This window comes from Grammomys surdaster, unplaced genomic scaffold (genome assembly GCF_004785775.1).
Source record: "Grammomys surdaster isolate TR1022 unplaced genomic scaffold, NIH_TR_1.0 173, whole genome shotgun sequence".
NCBI classification, from domain to species: domain Eukaryota; kingdom Metazoa; phylum Chordata; class Mammalia; order Rodentia; family Muridae; genus Grammomys; species Grammomys surdaster.
Window position 1 is genome coordinate 608,708 of NW_021604621.1, and position 18,561 is coordinate 627,268.

Sequence of the window (18,561 nt, forward strand, 5' to 3'; positions counted from 1 at the left end):
GCGCACGCCTTTAATCCTAGCACTTGGGAGGCAGAGGCAGGCGGATCTCTGAGTTCGAGAGTTCAAGGCTAGCCTGGTCTACAGAGTGAGTTCCAGGACAGCCAAGGCTACACAGAGAGACCCTGTCTCGAAAAACCAAACCAAAAAAAAAAAAAAATACTATACTTAGGGCTGAACATTCTCCCCTCATTCCGGCACCTTGAGAAGCCAGACAACAGTCTCTACATTTACCTTCCACTGCTCAATGCAAAGAGAAGCTTCTCTCATTAAGGCTGAAAGCAGTGTTTGCCCTATGGGTATAAACATAGACATTCAGAAGGTAGTTAGGGGGCATGCAAATTCAGTTAGACAATAGTAGTAAGTAGTAAGTAGTAAGCATAAATAGTTTCCTATGCAGCTGGTCTCAACTCCAGTCTAAGAGCTGTTGGTTACCTACAAAAATTGTGCCACTGTTGCACTAATAGGCACACTGTGCCTAACAAGACGACTGTAAGTTTCTAAGGTTCCTAGTGAAGACTAGTCATGCCTTTTATCCCCCAGCAGCCTGCATGATACCTTATAGCACTGTAAAAGTTAGGAGGAAGTTTCCAGCTTAGTTCCAGTTTGATTTCTTTATATCTTGCAATCAACATGTCTAGTGTCTTCAGCAATAGGGGTCTATTAACTAGTTATATGGCCAACCAAGGAAAATGGCAAGAGCTAGTATTGTTTTCAGGGCCAATAACTCATGAAAAGGTATCGCACAGCTGGCACTAGGATTTTTGTTTAACCACCCATGGAACTACCTAAGCTGGGAGATGGTAGGGTTGGAAAGAAAAAATAGAAATAGAGAGAACAACTTTCTAAAAGCACTCTCTTGAGCTAAGGACTATTTGTAGTTCTCCCAGGCATAGTGGAAAATTCCATAATTCCAAGCTATAAGTTTCAGTGCCCACAAACATTAGCTCAGTAGTGGAGAAAAAAAGGCTCTAGACTAGAACCAAATAAAGTTTAGAAGCAAGCCTCAGAAGTATAACATAAAATCAAATTAATTTAATAATATCATAGGAATAAACTTTTAAAAATTAAATACATTTTAAAAATTCATCATTCACCAATGAAATGACATGATGGTTGGTATCCAATAAAATTACAAGACATCTAAGAGATTGTAAAAATACAACCCATGACAAGGATAAAGGTGAATAAATTAGAAGACACAAAAGAAGCCAATGAGACCATTACTAGGCATAAATATTAAAACATACAACTATTCCCTGTTTTCCCAAAAGGTAGAAAAACATGTGAACATGATAAAAAGTTATGTTGAAGAGCCAAGGAAAATTATTTTTAAAAAATGTGAGATGAAAAATACCCTTACATATGAATAATACTAGATTACATATTGCAGCAGAAATATTAGTAAATTTGAAGACAGCAATAGAAAAATTCTTACTTAAATACAGATGAAAAAAGGCTGAAAAAATTCATGAAGCATCATTTAACTCTGTAAGACAACTTAAAGCAGACTAATAAAGAGTTCAGTGTGAGAACAGAAAAAATGTTGGAAGCAATAATCACAGAAACCATATGATGACAAATTCATAAATCTCAAAAGCTCAATGAAATCGGAAGCACAGGAAATATGAAGAAAAATGTATCAAGACGTATTTGTAACTGCTTAAAACCATGGATAAATGGAACCAACTTAAATGCAGGCAGAGATCACATTACACACAGAGACACGTTACTAACAGAGGAACAAAGATAAGCACAGCAGCACATTTTTCATGGAAAGCAACACAAGCTACTAGCATGAGGGACAGCATATTTAAAGAACCAAGAGAAATAAAATGTTAACCTATACCTATGCAAATTATCTTTCAAAATCAGTGCAAAATAAAAATATTTGCAGAGAAAAAAAATCCTCAAAAATATATCAACTATCATTCAGCAAATCAAGAAATATCAAGGAGGAAGTCTGCAGACATGAGCAAAATGGCAGAAGAGATAGCTCTAAGTAACCAATTCGATGGAAACATTAAAAGAAATAAACAACCAATTTAACACAAATCGGTCAGAAATAACGTCATCAGAATTCTGGAAATCAGCAAAACCTTTAGCAAAACCAAGTAAACAGTGAAGAAATATGATCTATTCCCTTCCCTGATTCACACTGGTTTTGAAGACAAGAAGCCAGGTTTCCAGTACAGAAACCTGGTTTGTAATTCCAAAGTAAGCAAAACAGATAGCCACTATTCACGAAGTACTGGTGTACTTTTTATCTACAAAGTCAATGTGTAAGCACCTGGAAAGTATCATTTGCAATTTTAAAATTAATACTGAAAGATAGATAACAAAGTGATGAGTTGCATCATGATATCTTCATATACATGGGTCATTATACCATGTTCAAATTCATCCCCTTCCCAATCGCCTTCTGTCACAGCTCTTTTCTGCCCTAATGGTTCACTTCATTCCCCTTGCCCTAATTCATCCTTAACGATTTTTGTGGCTTATTTTCATTTATTAAGATCTTTTCACTGCCTCTCGTGACCCACCTTGTGTTTGCATCCCACAGACACACACATATAAGTACACATATGCACATACACACTTACACATTGTGTATATTGCACCATTTTTTCTTTATGCACTCATCTGTCTATGAACATCCAGACTTGTTCCATTTGCTGCCTCTTAGGAATAGTGTATTAACTATCAGAGACACGCAGGCATCTCTCTCGTAAGTTGACTTAGAGTCCTTGGGTATAGATCCAAGAATAATACAATTGGGTCATTTGGGCATTGTATTTTTTGTTTTTAAGAAATGTTCATACCTAATGACTTCATAAGCTTACATTCTCACAAGCAGTGTCTAAGGACACTTCTTCCCTCAAATTCTCTCCAGCATTTGTTGTTATCTGTTTACTTGATGATAACTATTCTGGAAAGAGAATTTCAATAAAGATTTAAATTTCATTTCTCTGATGGTTGAAGACATTGAATACTTCTTTATATATGCATTGGCCATTGTATTCTTTTTGGAGAACTGTCCACTTAGTTAATTGGCCCCATTTATTGATAGAATGATTGGCTTTCTTTAGTGTTTGATTTTTACAGTTCTTTACATATTCCAGACAATAATTCTACCTGATGCGTAGTTGGCAAAGATCCTTTTCCATTCTGTGAGCTGTCTCTTCACTTTGGGAATTGTTTTCTTGGCTGTAGAGAAGCTTTTTAATTTCATGTAGTCCTGTATGTCAACTCTTGGGCTTATTTCCCATGCTGTTGGCATCCTTTCCAAAACAAAAAACAAAAAAACAAAAAACAAAAAAAAAACCTATTTCTGTATCTTCAAGTGTTTTGCCCGTTTTCCTCTAACAGTTTCTATTTTAGGGCTTACATTAGGGTATTTTATCCCTAATTCTTTTGTTCTCCTTATTCTACCATCATATGTTATTTGGGGTTAAGTTTTTTATTTTTACTACTACAATCTTTAGTCCTTTTAAATAGTCTAATACTGTGTTTTAATGATTTTAGTGGTTATTCTAGACCAGTGGTTATTCTAGACCAATTTTCATTGCTACTTCCTAACTTTAATTTTTCTACTGCAATGGATCATGATGTAAATATTAGTGTTTTCTAATGGTTCTAGGTGACCCCTATGAAAGGGTCATTCAACCCCCAAAAGGATTGTGACCCACAGATTGAGAAACACTATTTTAGATCATTGGTTCTTAGACATGGTTGATTTTGCCACCCCATATGGCTTCTGGCAATATCTGTAGATACTTTTTGTACTCTTATGGGGTGGTACTATTGGCATCTACTAAAAAGAGGTTAGGGACACTTCTAGCTACTCAGAGAAAAGACATAAGAACAAAGAATTATTCTCTACCAAAGCTAATAGTGATACTGTTGAGAAACCCTGATTTAGAAATTATGATTCTTATCTTCAGTTCCTCTTAAATTCATACCTCCCCATTTCATAAATAAAAAACAATAAAGGTCCCATTATCTGCTTCTGTCCAGTGTCCTATTCATTTTTACACATAAGTCCAGAGTCATTGCTATAGTTACTTCAAATGATAGAGCAAACATCATTTACAGGTGCCTACATACTTGTCTTTCCGGTGCTCTTCAACGCCTCCTATAATCCTATCCTGCCAATAGTGTCATTTTTCTTCAGCCTAAAGCAGTGTTTTTGTTGACAGTTCTTTTGCTCAACTTTTTCATTTCCAAAGGATTTGGGGTTCCACAGCTCCTAGCAGAATGACACACTTGTCAGTTTCTCACAATGCAAATATACAACTGACCATTTTTGATATTTGTTTTTACCTCACTTGGGTTTCTAATTAAAGAGGAAGATATGAAACTCCCAGTCAAACCATAACTAAGTGCAATGAACTTCTTTTTATTCTGTTTGAAATTAAAATAATTCAGGCATGAAGTTCCGTGTGTCCCCCCCCCCCCCCATTGGAGAACAGTAATAGCTGCTTACAGAATTTTAAAAACTAATAGGAGAGATGTTTCTTGCTTTGATAAAAGTTTATACATGTTCAACAAACATCACATGGTTTGTGTGTAGAGGCCAGAGACACATGTGGGAGTCATTTCTTTCCTTTTGTCATGGGTCCTAGGAATTAATGTCAAGCCTTCAGTATTTATCCTTAATCCCTTGAAGTATCTCATCAGCCTTTACCATATTTTCTTTATCTATGTCACTTAGTATCTACCTCACTTGATTTCATCTCTTAGCTCTTGTGAACGATGCCACAGTGAACACCACAGTCTTTTCCACATTTTAATCGATATCCCACTTTATATCTATTTTATATCTGCCTCTTAATATAATTCTGTAATTATTAGTTTAGTTTTTTGGCTTTTTATTCATCATCTTAAAACTATGACTGATTTATGCACCATGCTCATAATAGTAAAGCATCCCAATTTGGATATTCACTCCTACCAGAGATCTTTATTACTTCCCATGCTTTCTTACATATTAGTATCTCTCAGTTTGAAGATTTTCTTGTAGAACAGACATGGTGGGCAGACATTAGTGCAGCCATTGTCTGAGACCATTCTTATCTCTCCTTCACTTCTAGAAGAGCATTGTTGATTATTTGGATGTTTTTTTCTCCAGCATTGTGAAGACTTGATTTACTTCTAATTGCTTGTAAGGTTTCTGATAAGAATTTTGTTGCCAAGTGAATAAAGACACAGTCATAGGAACTGGGAAGATAAAAAGTGCTTGCTCTAGTGAGATTATGAATATAAAGAATGCTGTTCTGCTGAGCTTTGATGCTGCAGATAATGCTGATAAAATTATCCATGGCTTGAAGTCAGTATTTCAATTTTGGTCAAACCTCAAGAATGGCATATATAGCTTGATCAGGCTAGCCCTTTTTGTCCTGGGAATACTTTTATTCCTGCCCATCATGTTAAAGCTTGTCTTTAACAACATCAACATTTTGGGAGCCAAAGTACATGACTTGAAACTGAAAACAGACCCCAGACAGAGTTATTAATTTAACAAGCTGGCAAGCCAAGGATGGGAAAGATTCTACACAGAGCCTTACCAACCTAAGACAAGAAGTGCATTTCTTTTGATAATGTATATTCCACGACATGGAAGGAATGTATTCTTGCCAGAGTGACCTAAGACAGGCTCAGTCTTGTTTATACAATAAAAAAGGGGGAGATGCGGAGAGCTTTTGGAGCTGATTGACAGGAATCTGACATTGGCCAAGGACAAGAAAATGGACTGCTTGGAAGGAATCTGACATTGACCAAGGACAAAGAAATGGACTGCAGGCAGGAATCTGACATTAGGCTAGAACAAAAAAGTAATTTCAGGCAGGAATCTAAATCCTAGGCTACAACAAAGAAGTAATTTCAGGCAGGAATCTAAAGCTTAGGCTAGAACAAAGAAGTAGGCTTCAGGCATGAAAATGACTTTGGGCTAGGACAGGGAAGTAGGCTCAGATATTTTGGTCATCTTGATAAGCCCCTAGAAATAGTGATCATGGGAGTGATCACACTACCCTGTTTATTGTCCTGCTTGTTCTTTGACTATGTGGGTTTATTGTCTTGCTTGTTCCTTGACTATTTGCATCTATTGTATTGCTAGTTCCTCAACCTAGAACTGACATTAATACTTGCATGTAATTAAAATGGTATAAAAGCAAAAAGGAGGAGGAATGGGATAGGGGGTTCATGGGGGTTGGGGGTGGGGAAAGAGGATAACATCTGAAATGTAAATAAATAAAATATCTAATAAAAAAAGTGTTTGCTCTGCAAGCCTGATAGTAGGCACCAGGGCTCCTAGAACCTATGGCTGCAGTAGTACAGCTGTCTCTCTACAACATGGTATGCAGAGACAGGATAGTCTGCAGAAGTACACAGGCCACCTATCCTGAAACAAGAGGGAAAGATAAGGACCCACTCTGAAAAGTTGTCCTTTGACCTCTACATGAATGTCATGGCACAGAGGCTCACATTTGCATTCAAAAGGATGCTTCTATATGTTTATTAAAGCCCACTTTTGAGATGTTTCCTATGAGAATATTTCCAGAGACAATTAGTATGTCAAACAACTAAGAGAGGACAACCAACTTTAAAAATGGGACCATCAACAATGTGAAGAGCTTGGGTTGAACAAATGCTAGAGGAGGAAGTCTGCCAGAGCGAGGATTCTGTCGGCTTCCTGTCCACTATGAAGTGAATAGCTTTGCTCCATTACCTGAATCCCATCATCTGCTTTACATAGGGTCCAAAAGCAACAGAACCAGCTAACCATGGAATAAAAACTAAATTATGAGGATCTATAAATCTTTCTTTATTTAAACTGTTTATCTCAGGTATTTGTTGTTATGGAAACAAAAGGTTTAGCTTAATACAGTTCTTCCTTCTTGGTAGTTTCAGTTTTCATGGTCGCAGTTATTAGCAGTCAACAATGTCCAAAAATATTAGATGGAAAATCCTGGAAATAAGTGACTCATATATTTAAACTATATCCTCTTCTGCCTACTGTGATGAGATCTCATGACATTCTACTGAATAGAATCCATTCCATTCTGTCCACATCACCCAAGGGATGTGAATTAATCCTTTGTCTAGGATATCCACATTATATTTGCTACCCATCAGCTATTCATTTAGTAGTCATCTCAGCTACCAGCTTGTCACACTACCCATGCTTAAGTAAGCTTTACCTTATATAATAATGGCTCCAAAGTACAGTCCATAAACTATGGAGGCACATGTGAATGTTGTTAGTATATGGCAATGGGTTCAGGATATACAGGAGAAAACAAAATCAAAATCAAAATCAAAATCAAAATAAGGGATTGGTACCATCCAGTGACTATTTTACTAAAATAAATATTGTACACAAAAGATATTAGTTCTTGGGGCAACAAATATATTTCCTAGTCTTTTAATGGCAAAACTGGGTATGTATATAGAGATTTCTTTGAGAAAAGTTCTAATCTGTAGCATAGGCTACCCTGTAACTCACTACATAGTTCAAGCTTCGTGTTGTCTGGTCCTGAGTCTATACACCACTTATCTGGATCAGATTTTTTAAATTTAAACTTTAGGCAGTACTGAGGATTGAACCTAGGACCTCATGCATGTTCAACAAGTATAATACTCCTGAGTTATCTCCAGCTGTAGAGACTGGTGGTTTGAATGAGATTAGCCACTACAGGTTCATATGTTTGAATACCTATTTGGAAAGGATTATGAGGTATGGCCTTATTAGAGGATGTGCTTCACTGGGGGTAGGCTTTGAGGTTTCAAAAAGACTCACTCCAGCCAAAGTGTGCTTCTTTGCTTCCTGTTTATGAATTAGGATGGGAGATCTCAGCTACTTCTTCAGTGCCAAACTTGCCTGCCTGCTGTCATGATCCCGGCCATAATGGTGAGGGACTTGTATCTTTCTACAAATGTAGCCACTAACAGATAATTTCCTTCTACTGGTCACCTTGCTTATGGTGCTTACAATAATAGAAAAGTAACTAATAAAGAGATTTTAATTTAGTGGCTTGGGCTCACCTATGAGAAGCAAAAGAGAAATACAGTGGCTTTGGGTTTTCAGCAGCAACGACAGACCACACAACACTCACACTAGTTAGTGAAATGATTCCCTTTCCAAATCTATTTCATTCAAAGTTACTTTTATTTTTAAAAATTCACACATTAAAATTCATTCTTTTGGTGCATAATTCTCTGAGTTTTAACAAACATACACATTGTAACTATAAATAACACACAGAAAGTTCCTATTATTAAAAAAAATCCCTTGTGCCAATACTTGGTGTCTAGTGCTTTTTCTGCCTTATTGTTTCATCCTTTCCAGAAAACACAGAAATGAAATATAACAGTAAGCAGCCGTTTGAGTCTGGCTTCTTCTACTTAGCAAAATATATTTAAGATTTATCCAAGTTGTTGCATATATGGTACCTTAGTTTTTTATTGCTGAGTAGAATTTTGTTGTCTGGTTACACCAGTTTCTATATCTCTGCACCAGTTGAAAGGTATCCTCTACTAGATTTTCTCCATTTTTAAGTGGTCTGCAGGTCTAGTAAGGAGGAGGTAAGGTTTCCCACCTGAGAGGAAGCAGTCCCTTCTGAGAAACCTGGCTGAGAAGTGTATTCCAGGGTAACATGTGCAAGAAGCTGTAACCAGGATCCTTCACTTCTCATCCCTTAAACTCTATGAAAAATTGGAGCATTAACCATGTGAGCAATATAGCAAATGAATAGAAGTTTGTCCTGAGTAAAGTCAGAAATCCTCAGAGGAGGTCTGACGAATATTTTGGAAGCCAAGTGTTTGTAAGAATATTTAAAAATTACTTTAATTAAAAACTAGTGAAAAAGGTAAAAATTACTCCAAATCATACCACCTAAAAATGTTTACAAGGTGGAGGTGTTTTTTTTTTTAGCTTGTACAGAGCCACTTGCAGAAGGTAAGCCTGTTATATACATTTCCTATTTCATTCCTATATTTGTTTTTATATTATCTCTACAAACTATACACATGAACTATTTACTTAAAAATATGTTACATATATCTTATACATACATACATACATACATACATACATGTATCTTAGTTTATAACAATATAAAATCTTGGATATGGGTACAGGTTACAATATATTCATAGATCTAGTCTACTGTTTCAATGGCTTCAGATACCCTACTAAATGGATGTGCCATAAGTTATAAGTCACTCATGTTGACAGGTGGACATTCGGATAATGTCCAAGTTCCTATGTTTTTGAGTTTCACTGAGATTTAACTCACATACCACGACATTCACCTACTTTATATATTCATCATTATACAAACATTGATGAAATTTATGAACATTTTCATCCACTTGCAAAGAAGCCCTATACACTCTAGTTTTCCCTGCCTACCATTTATCACTACATATATATGTATTTTTTAAAACCAACTCTGTATTTGACATATATATGGAATTGTACAATTTGTCATCATCAGTGACTGGTTTCTTTCCCTGAACATACTCTCAGGGTACTCCCATGTTATAGTACTATATCTCAGAAGTATTCCCTATTTTTTTAATAAACGGCTTGTGAAGAAATTGGATTACTGTTTTATTAAACATTTAGTAGAATTCTAGAATTCAAATCAAAAGCAACGTAAGCATCGGTATTGTTGTGGCTTATCTGCCTTGTTACTTATTTAGCCTATTTGTTATGAGGTCTATTCTGGTTTCCTATATTTGGTTCTTGGTACTTTATCTTTTTAGGAATTTGTTCATTTTTAGTAGGTTAATTTATTGACACATGAGTATAATAGTATTCCTTCATACACCTTTTATTTTTCATAGGCCAGTAGCAATATTCCCTCCTTTATTTCTCCTAATGATTACATTCTACCTTTTACTGCTATAAAGGTTTGCCAATTTCTTACTTAGACTCATTGTATTTTCTCTATTGTATTCTACTCTAATGCATTTTGCATGTTTTCCCATTTTTGTTTGTTCTAGGTATCGTTTGCTATTATTTTCCTATGGCTTAAGATATAAACTGAATTATTGTTACATAATCTTTCTTCACATTTAACAGGCTTGTCTCTAAACATGTCCTATATAGACAAAGGTAGCTAGGAACCACCCAGTGTGGATGCTGAGGATCAAACTCAGGTCCTCTGCAAGGGCAGTAAGTACTCTTATGCAGAGCCATTTCTCCAGCTTCTTCTCTGCTTCTTTATTGGCCTACTTGGTATTTAAGTATCACTAATTTTCAGTTATTTATGAGTTTCCCAATTTATTGTTACTGATTTGTAACCTCCTTCCAAGTGGAAGAAAACATGTTTGATATTACGTTAGTCTACCTGTATTTATTAAGGCCTGTTTTGTGGTTCAGCTAATGATCTAGCCTAAAGATATTTCATATACATGGGATGAAAATATATATTCTACTGTAGGGTAGAATGTTCTATGGCTGTCTTTCAGATTTATCTAGCGCTCAGTGTTGAAGCTGGCTACTTCCTTGTATATCATCTGTGTAGCACTACTTGTATTAGGAAGTAGGCACTGAGTATCCACCCAGCTTGGAACATGTCTGTTTCTCCTTCATTCTTTACTTTGTTACCTTGTTTCAGGTTATTTGGGGGCCCTGTAGTTATGAAAATATGTGATTAAAATTTTCATATCTTAAAACACTGACCTTTTAAATTAAAAGTAGATCTTTACCTCTAGTATTTTTGTTTCCTTTTCCTCATGCTTTGGGGTATGACAGTCATGCAGACTTTCTACACATCCCAGGGATAACAGCACAGTATAATTACCAACATAATTCTGTTACTTTTAGGAAGCTGAATTAATTTACAGCCTTGTAAAATGTAGCCACCTTAGTTCCCTTTTGTTTTATTTGTTCCTATGGATTTATACTCTTTTTAAAGAAACTATAGCATTATTTCCTAGCTTTTTGTCCTGTTATTATCAGGTTCTAGGGTCTGAACTCAGATTCTGTTGGTTCCCTCTGAGCCATTTTACTTGAGCTTTTGCAGTATTTTCATGATTCTTTCTCCATTTTTGAATGGAATTATTATTATATATTGCTCCATGTACTTGTGGAGTTCCCTACAGTTCCTTCATTTTTTTCCCCTTGTTCCTTATCTTGGAAAGGTAAGAAGCAATGCTCCTGTATGGATGAGATAAATGAGGCTCAGATTAAGATGTTCTAAGCTCATGGTGGTAAACATGGGTGACTCTGAGGGTCACAGGTCTGACTCCAAAGTTGGTTCTACCGTCTAAACCATATTAGGATCCTATTCTTCAACAACTATGAGCAAATCCCTAGGGAATTTGAGGCAGGCTGCCTTTCTTCTAAAGAATTTTCTTACCTTGTCCCTTTAGTATATAGGCTAGTTCATTCCTCTTGAAAGTTCATATATCTAATATTTAACATATATTAGGCAGGTACTCCATGTTTAATCTATACTGTTTTGAATTCAATAGTATCATAGATTACCAATATTTTGGTTTAAAAGGTGTCATAATAATACATATGTTTTTGAGGACTCTGAAAACCTAGTGTGGAAGCAATCATTAAATAAGTTGATAAAACTTATGAATCTACCTAATGAAACTGTTGAAAGTTCTGCCAAAACACAGTTTGAGTTCTAGTAAATAAATATTTGAGTTTGAGTTCTAGTAAATAAATATTTTAACACTGGGTTAGTTTTAAAACTGTGTATACAGGAAACAGTCCTAGAAAAAGTCTTATCTCTAGGACTAAACACTGAAGACTACAAAATTCTTAAAGAATTTTTGGAATCTTCAGGAATAGTCCTATGCAATATATCCTGAGAACTAAAGGTTTTCACATGGTTTTAATCCTCAGGGAATTATCTGCCATATATAGTGTTTCATTATTATCTTTAACACTCAGGATATTATCAATTTTATATAATATTTTTCAATACTACACAGTATTTAATTATAGAAAATATTTTTATCAATTCTCTCCAAATGCTGAGAGTCATTGTCCTAATTTCTGTCTTTCTTATATTTCCTCTTCAATTTTCAACAAAGTTTTATGAATATACGTATTCTTGAACTAAGATTATGATAAAAGAAAAAGATTATCTGAGTGTGTATTTACATACATACATATATCCAAATGTGCATGTACATGTGTGTAGATATGGATTTCTAGCTGCCATTGATTTCTGTTCTGCCATCTGTAGCAGATGTTAGAAGGGAAGCATGTTGAACAGCTGACTGTTGCTTTTTGCTCTTTGCAAACTCTATCACCAATATTTTCCCATAGAGTTTATATCCATTAATTTGGTGCAGTGCTTGCCATGCTACGTCTTTATCTGGAAAAAAATAAGAAAAATGCATCAAATTATATAGAGCTAATCACTCAATTATATTACAGGTTTAATTTGGATTTGTTTGCTATAAAAATCATACTGATATTTGATGTTTTTGTCTTGCCTGTAATCCCCAATTTGTATGTTAGCAAGATTAAATTAATGAGTAATAATAGTGACAAAAGACCCTCAAAATATATATTTGATTCAAAGATATATTAGATATAAGGACACATAGGGAGTATATTTAAACATATAAGTTAAACCTAACTATAAACAGGCTTTTACCTTAGATATAGATATGAGATGCAAATTTTTCAAAATTGTTACACAAATAAAAGAAGTTAACACACTATTGGACACATTTAGCTACTTTTTTTCTTTTAGAAAGAAAGTAGTTGTGGGACTCTTATGGGGATAATGAACTTTTCTTGCAGGTATATAAAAACATGTGTATGAGAATATATAGTACATAGCAGGAATATTCAACATATGGGTCTCAGAGACTATATGTAAGAAATGAGGGACTAGAGTCTGTGGAATTATAAGTAGAAAGTGCCATTAGACTGAGTTCACTTTGTCTCAGATAGATACCAAATTTTCAAGTGTATACCATAGCTATTAGGATTAGTAAAATAGGTACAAGTAAGAAGTATAAAGCTGGGACTGGGGAGATGGTTCTATAAGTAAAAGGCTTGCTCTGTAAGCATGAGAACTTGAGCTCGGATCCCTGGTATCCATATAAAATTCCAGGTTTGGAAGCACTCATTGGTGATCCTAGCGCTAAGGAGGTAGTTCCTATAGCTCCCTGACCAGCCAGCTGAGCCACATCCATGAGCTCTAAGTTCAGTGAGAAAACTAAGGTGGAAGAGCAGCTGAAGAAGATACTGTAGGTTAGCTTCGAAAGGAGATTTATATATATATATATATACATATACATATACATATACATATACATATACATATATATATATATATATATAGAGAGAGAGAGAGAGACTACATGAAATTTATTTTCAAATTTAATAGGAACTCTTCCTTCAAAAGACTGAAAACCACTGGTACAATGGATCTACAAATCTTCAATCAGATAGAAAAGGCAGTACAAGGTTATATGAAAGCAAGGGGAAGGAGATCAGCAATTCTCATGTGTAAAATCACTTGCTCACATAAAAGTTAGCATAGCATTACAATGACAGTTTAGAAGCAATTGAAGGTATAGATCCTATCTGGCTTCTTCATGCGAAAGACATGCTGGCTAGCTTACAACTAAGATCAAAATTACTGTAATTTTCTTGCACTTAGATTAGGGCACAAGCCATGCACTGACATGCAAGTGATATGTGGAAGAATGCATTATCTTCCAATAATTATGAATTGACAATGAGTTAATTAATTAGCTTAAAATCACTTAGTCCTAAAGAAATTGGGCATGAGACAAAGATATGTCTTCTTATCACAATACCAACACACTAACTGTGAATAATTTTATTGTAATACAGAGTAAAAGTAGAACTATCAAGCAAAAGAAAGAAATATTGTTAGGGTAGGAAGGAAATGTCAAAAATGGGAAAACTGAGGACACCAGGGTAAGGTGGTTGTGTAGCATCCATAGGAAAGAGGAAGCAAGCATAGGAAGGAGGACCAAGGAATACTGGAAATATGCTTTCATTACTGGCCCCTTCCATGTGCAAAGGCTCTGATTAATTTGGTGAGATAACAGGTAGTTTCTCATGTACTGATGCTACAAGAGAGTGACTACCTATATGAAGTTACTTACTGGGAAAGGTGATGAAAGCCTGTCCCCTCATGCGTCCAGTCATCATTTGGAACTGAATGGGTGGTCCTTTTTTCTCCTGGAATCGAGCGAATAATGAGATAAGGTCTCTTTCTTTCACCCGAGGACTAAGGTTCTTCAGATATAGCACCTAATACAAATTGAGAAGTGACAAAAATAATCACATGAGGAAAGCAACCCTTTATTATGGCTTGAATTACTTTAAGATAAAGATGGAAGATTGAATAGTCAGCTAATGCTATTGTCTCCAGAAAACTCTAAAGCTACAAGGCCAAAATCCAACAAGGTTAGAAAGAACCGAGAAAGAAGGCAATATCAACAGTATTCTGGAAGATACAAAAATCAATGGATGAGTAGGAACTAAGTACACCAAAGACAACTCAATAGCAAATCCATAGGATGGGAAATCCAAGAACATATGCAATCTTCTTTTAAAATCTTCATAAATCAGGAGTGAGCTAGGGAGGTAGCTCTGTGGATAAAAGTACTTGCTGCACAAACTTGAAAGCTTGATTTTAAATTGCTGTTAGCCCATGTAAAAAGCTAGGTGGATCCCCAGAGTTTGCTGGCTAGCCAGTCAAGCCAGTTGATGATTTCTGAACTCAGTGAGAGCCTATCTCAAAAAGTAAAAGGCAAAGAGTAATAGAGAACGACTCATGACATTGACCTCTGACCTTTATGAACACACACACACACACACTAAACAAATAAGTAAATAAAAATTCAGAAGTCGGCACAGTGGTGAAAGCCTGCAATTCTACCAACTAGGAATGCTAAGTTGGGATAAGAGACCAGGTCTGGGCAACATAGTGATATCTTGTCTAAAAATTTAATAAATATATAAAATACAAAAAATACGAAAAAAAGAATGCATCCACAAACAGTTCAAGAATTGATAGCTTTGGGGGGGTGCCTCCGGAAGTAGATGTGATTAGATAATGCTGGAATGAGGATGGTAAATTGAAGGCAACTGCAAAATGAATTAGATTATTAAGCCCTCTGCAATTATAGTACTGGGTGAGGGCACCTCACCAATCCTGGTAGAATATGAAGGTTAACTGTCAGAAAACGTGGAATGTCTTATATAGCTGAGGTCAAGAGTAGTGTTTTTGAAAACAAGGAGAGTGAAAGAATACATATTAAATATTGAGAACATGCATGCTCTGACTACCATTCCTGCACTAGAACCCTGGTTGTTTCTTTGTAAGAAAGCATAGGGGCAGTCTGCTCTAGGGGCACTAAGCCCCATGAAAGACAAACATACTGATTTGGAGTAGAGAAGTCCTCCAACAAATGATCTAGCCAGATCATCTGGTTCCTTGTTTTTACTGTTTTCCTATTGTCATTCGGAGATAGAGTCTCACTATATACCCCAGGCTGGCCTAGAACTCACAATCCCCCTGCCTTAGCTTCCTAAATGCTGGGATTATAAAACATCATCTTGGATTCAAAGTACATAAAGATCCCAATTTCAGGGCTTCAGAACAACTTTGCATTCCTTACTCAGAAATAAGAACAGGGATAATCAGGCACAGGAGAAAGGCTTCTAATGTGAAAGAGATAAGACAGAGGCAAAAAGGCAAATGAGAGAAAACAGACCATGAAGAAAACAATTAAAAAACAACAAAAACCAACCTGCAACTAATACTCTTTGGAAAATACTCTATCAATTAGTAATAGAATGCTATTGAAATTTTAATAGAACAAAATAATATCGTATGTTTTATGTTATATAACTTACATATCATCAGCTCAAAACATCACTTTATTTATAGTAATCACAAAGAAAACACATAGAGGAAAATGAAAAATAAGGAAATGTCCACTGACAAGTGGATAAAGAAAAGATAGCATATACATAGACTAGAATATTAATCTTTAAAAGGAAAAATCCTATGGTGAATGAGATTTTCTGGAAAGAAACCATGTGTTACGTTGAACCCTGTGAAAGGCTGAAAACTAATTAGAACTTTAATAACTGTGGAAAGTTCAGGATAACACAGCTTGGGGCCTAATTATAATTAATTACCTTGGGCTATCTTTAGCCACCCCAAATATCCATTCCTTGCCCACCACTGTCTGACCCAACACACTTGTGGTTAACAAGTGAAATCTTTGAGATGTATTAACAGATCGCTAGCTTCTACCCATGAAATGTCATCAGACAGCATATGAAGCCTAGAGCAGAAATATCTTCAATTTGCTGTAATCCACCAGTGTACAAAATTATCTTGATTTATGATTTTTCTTTGTTTTTCTGTTATTTCATGAAATTGTTACCATGGTGCAACATGGATTGTGGAGTAACCCAAATCTGTGTTACCAGGCCATAGTCACTGATATTTGGCTCAAGAATAAACTGTCTTATTCCTTTTTGAGGTAAAAATTGTATATTTTTTCATTAACATTATTATATGCTATGACACAAATAAAAGTCTAGGAGCATATGTTAAGTAACAGGAGGACAAATATTATATTATTTTACTTAGACAAACATTTAAGTAGTCCAAATCATTGAAGCTAAAAGTATAACAGTGGTAAGTTATCCTAAGTTATTGGAGCTGGAAAGGGAAACTGAGTCATGGAAGATAAGAAGCCTACAAGCCTGGTACACAACATCAAGCTAAAATCTGCAATAGTGCTTTAGATACTTAAATTTTTCTTAGGAAGGAAAATTCAATGTAATCTTTAAACATAATACAAAAAGAATGGGAAAGAAAGACAGAAACATTTAAAATGCTTTTAGCTTAAACTAAAAAGTTACTTTATAAAAAAGTTAGAAAAGAATTCACATTAGAATAAAAAAGATGACAGATAGGAAAAGACTCATAGTCACTGAAATAGATGAAAAACTACATTAAAGATTATTAAAGTTACTAAGTAGTAGAGTCTTAAGCTCTAACACTTAACCACAGAAGAGAGTGTGAGACTTAAGAGTAGGCCCAATGCCCAGAATCCATTTGTAGCCATCCCTTTAAAAAGCCTTGTAAATTTGACTTTATTTTAGATTTACAGAAAAATGGAGAGTAACATGTCTTTATTCTCCATATCTAGTTTCTGACATTTTTGATCTTACATTAGTATGTTATATTCATTATAATTAATAAATTACTGTTGTTACATTATTAACAGGAATACATTGTTTATTTAGATTTCCTAAGTTGCTACCTAATGTTATTTTTCTGTTTAAGATATCATCTAGATTACTGAATTTCTTCCAGTTATCATGTAACTTTAAGCTCCTTTTAACAATTTTTTATTTTTTTTATTTATTTATTTTTTTATGGAAAAAAACGATTTATTGGCATTTACGGTTCCAGAGGTTAGAGCCCATGATTATCATGGCAGACAAGCATAGCGATGAGCAGTATCCAAGAGTTTACATTGTGATATGGAAGATTGTCCTAATTTTTCATGATCTTGAAAATTTTCAGGATACTGGTCAGCTTTTTTAGTAGGATAACTCAATACTAGAATTTTTCTGCTGATTTTTTTTCTTTTTTAATGTTAGACTGCAGCAATGAATTATCGGGAAGAAAACTATACCAGAAGAGTTCAGCTTTGGTCACACTGTATCAATCAGAAATACTAATAGCATTGATTTATGACTGGTGATACTAGGTTTTATCATCTGACTGAGATAGTGTTGATCAGATTACTCCATTACTTTGCTTGTCTTCCTGATACTGAAAGATAAGGGTTCTTTGGAAAATCAGTTGTGTTGGAAGGTGTTTTTCTGGGACAAACACATGAAGGAGTATTTTCCTGAAGTGGACAAAGGTGAAAGACTAAGACTCGTGAAGGAATGTTTGATAGAAGCAGACACAGGAGAAAGGAGGTTCTGCTAAAGCAAGTATGTGAAAGGACACGAGATGAAGGATTCTTTGCTAACAACACCCATGTATTAGTCTGCCTTACATTGTGTAGTTGAGCTCTATCTGTTTGGACTCCATAGAGAGAAACGCACCAAAAAACTTGTGGAGATGTGCTGCAGTTTCGTGCCACTTCAGCATACTCAGGCTGATTGGCAGAGTGATGTCAGCTGAGACAGATGCTTGTGCTAAGGCAAGACCCATGGAGGACACGTGATATTTAGAGGGTATAAATAGGACTCCATGGACAGTGACAGAGACACCTTGGCTTGCTGGTACAGGGAGCTGTGCAGCACTTGTTGGTCTTGTGTCTTTTCTGATCTTCACTTCCCTGAGAGAGGCACTGTCAAGAACTTCTGACATTCTTCCCTGGTCCCTCCTATTGACTTATGTGGAGGCTGAGGCCTGGCTGTCTCTGCCAGGTAGTGCCACCATTGCTGATTCGTGTTTGCTATGCTGATTCAACCAACCTGGTGTATCTGTGAGGTGTTTGCAAACGGACTGAAGTGCTGCTGCAAACCTGTGAACTGAACTGCCCATTCCAGAC

The 18,561-nt window shown here is 35.5% G+C and overlaps 1 protein-coding gene across 1 annotated transcript in view; it reads right to left on the reverse strand.

The window, feature by feature from the left end:
* Positions 1 to 8,148: 8,148 nt before the first annotated feature.
* The window catches only part of Rbm41 (RNA binding motif protein 41), a 44,735-nt gene continuing 34,322 nt past the window's right edge, over positions 8,149 to 18,561 (reverse strand). Inside the window, exons 6-7 of the mRNA XM_028767469.1 lie at positions 14,125 to 14,272; positions 8,149 to 12,347 (exon numbers count right to left, since the gene is read on the reverse strand). Of these exons, the coding sequence (XP_028623302.1) occupies positions 12,181 to 12,347; positions 14,125 to 14,272 (315 nt within the window). The 3' untranslated portion in view covers positions 8,149 to 12,180. The remainder of the gene's footprint in view (positions 12,348 to 14,124; positions 14,273 to 18,561) is intronic.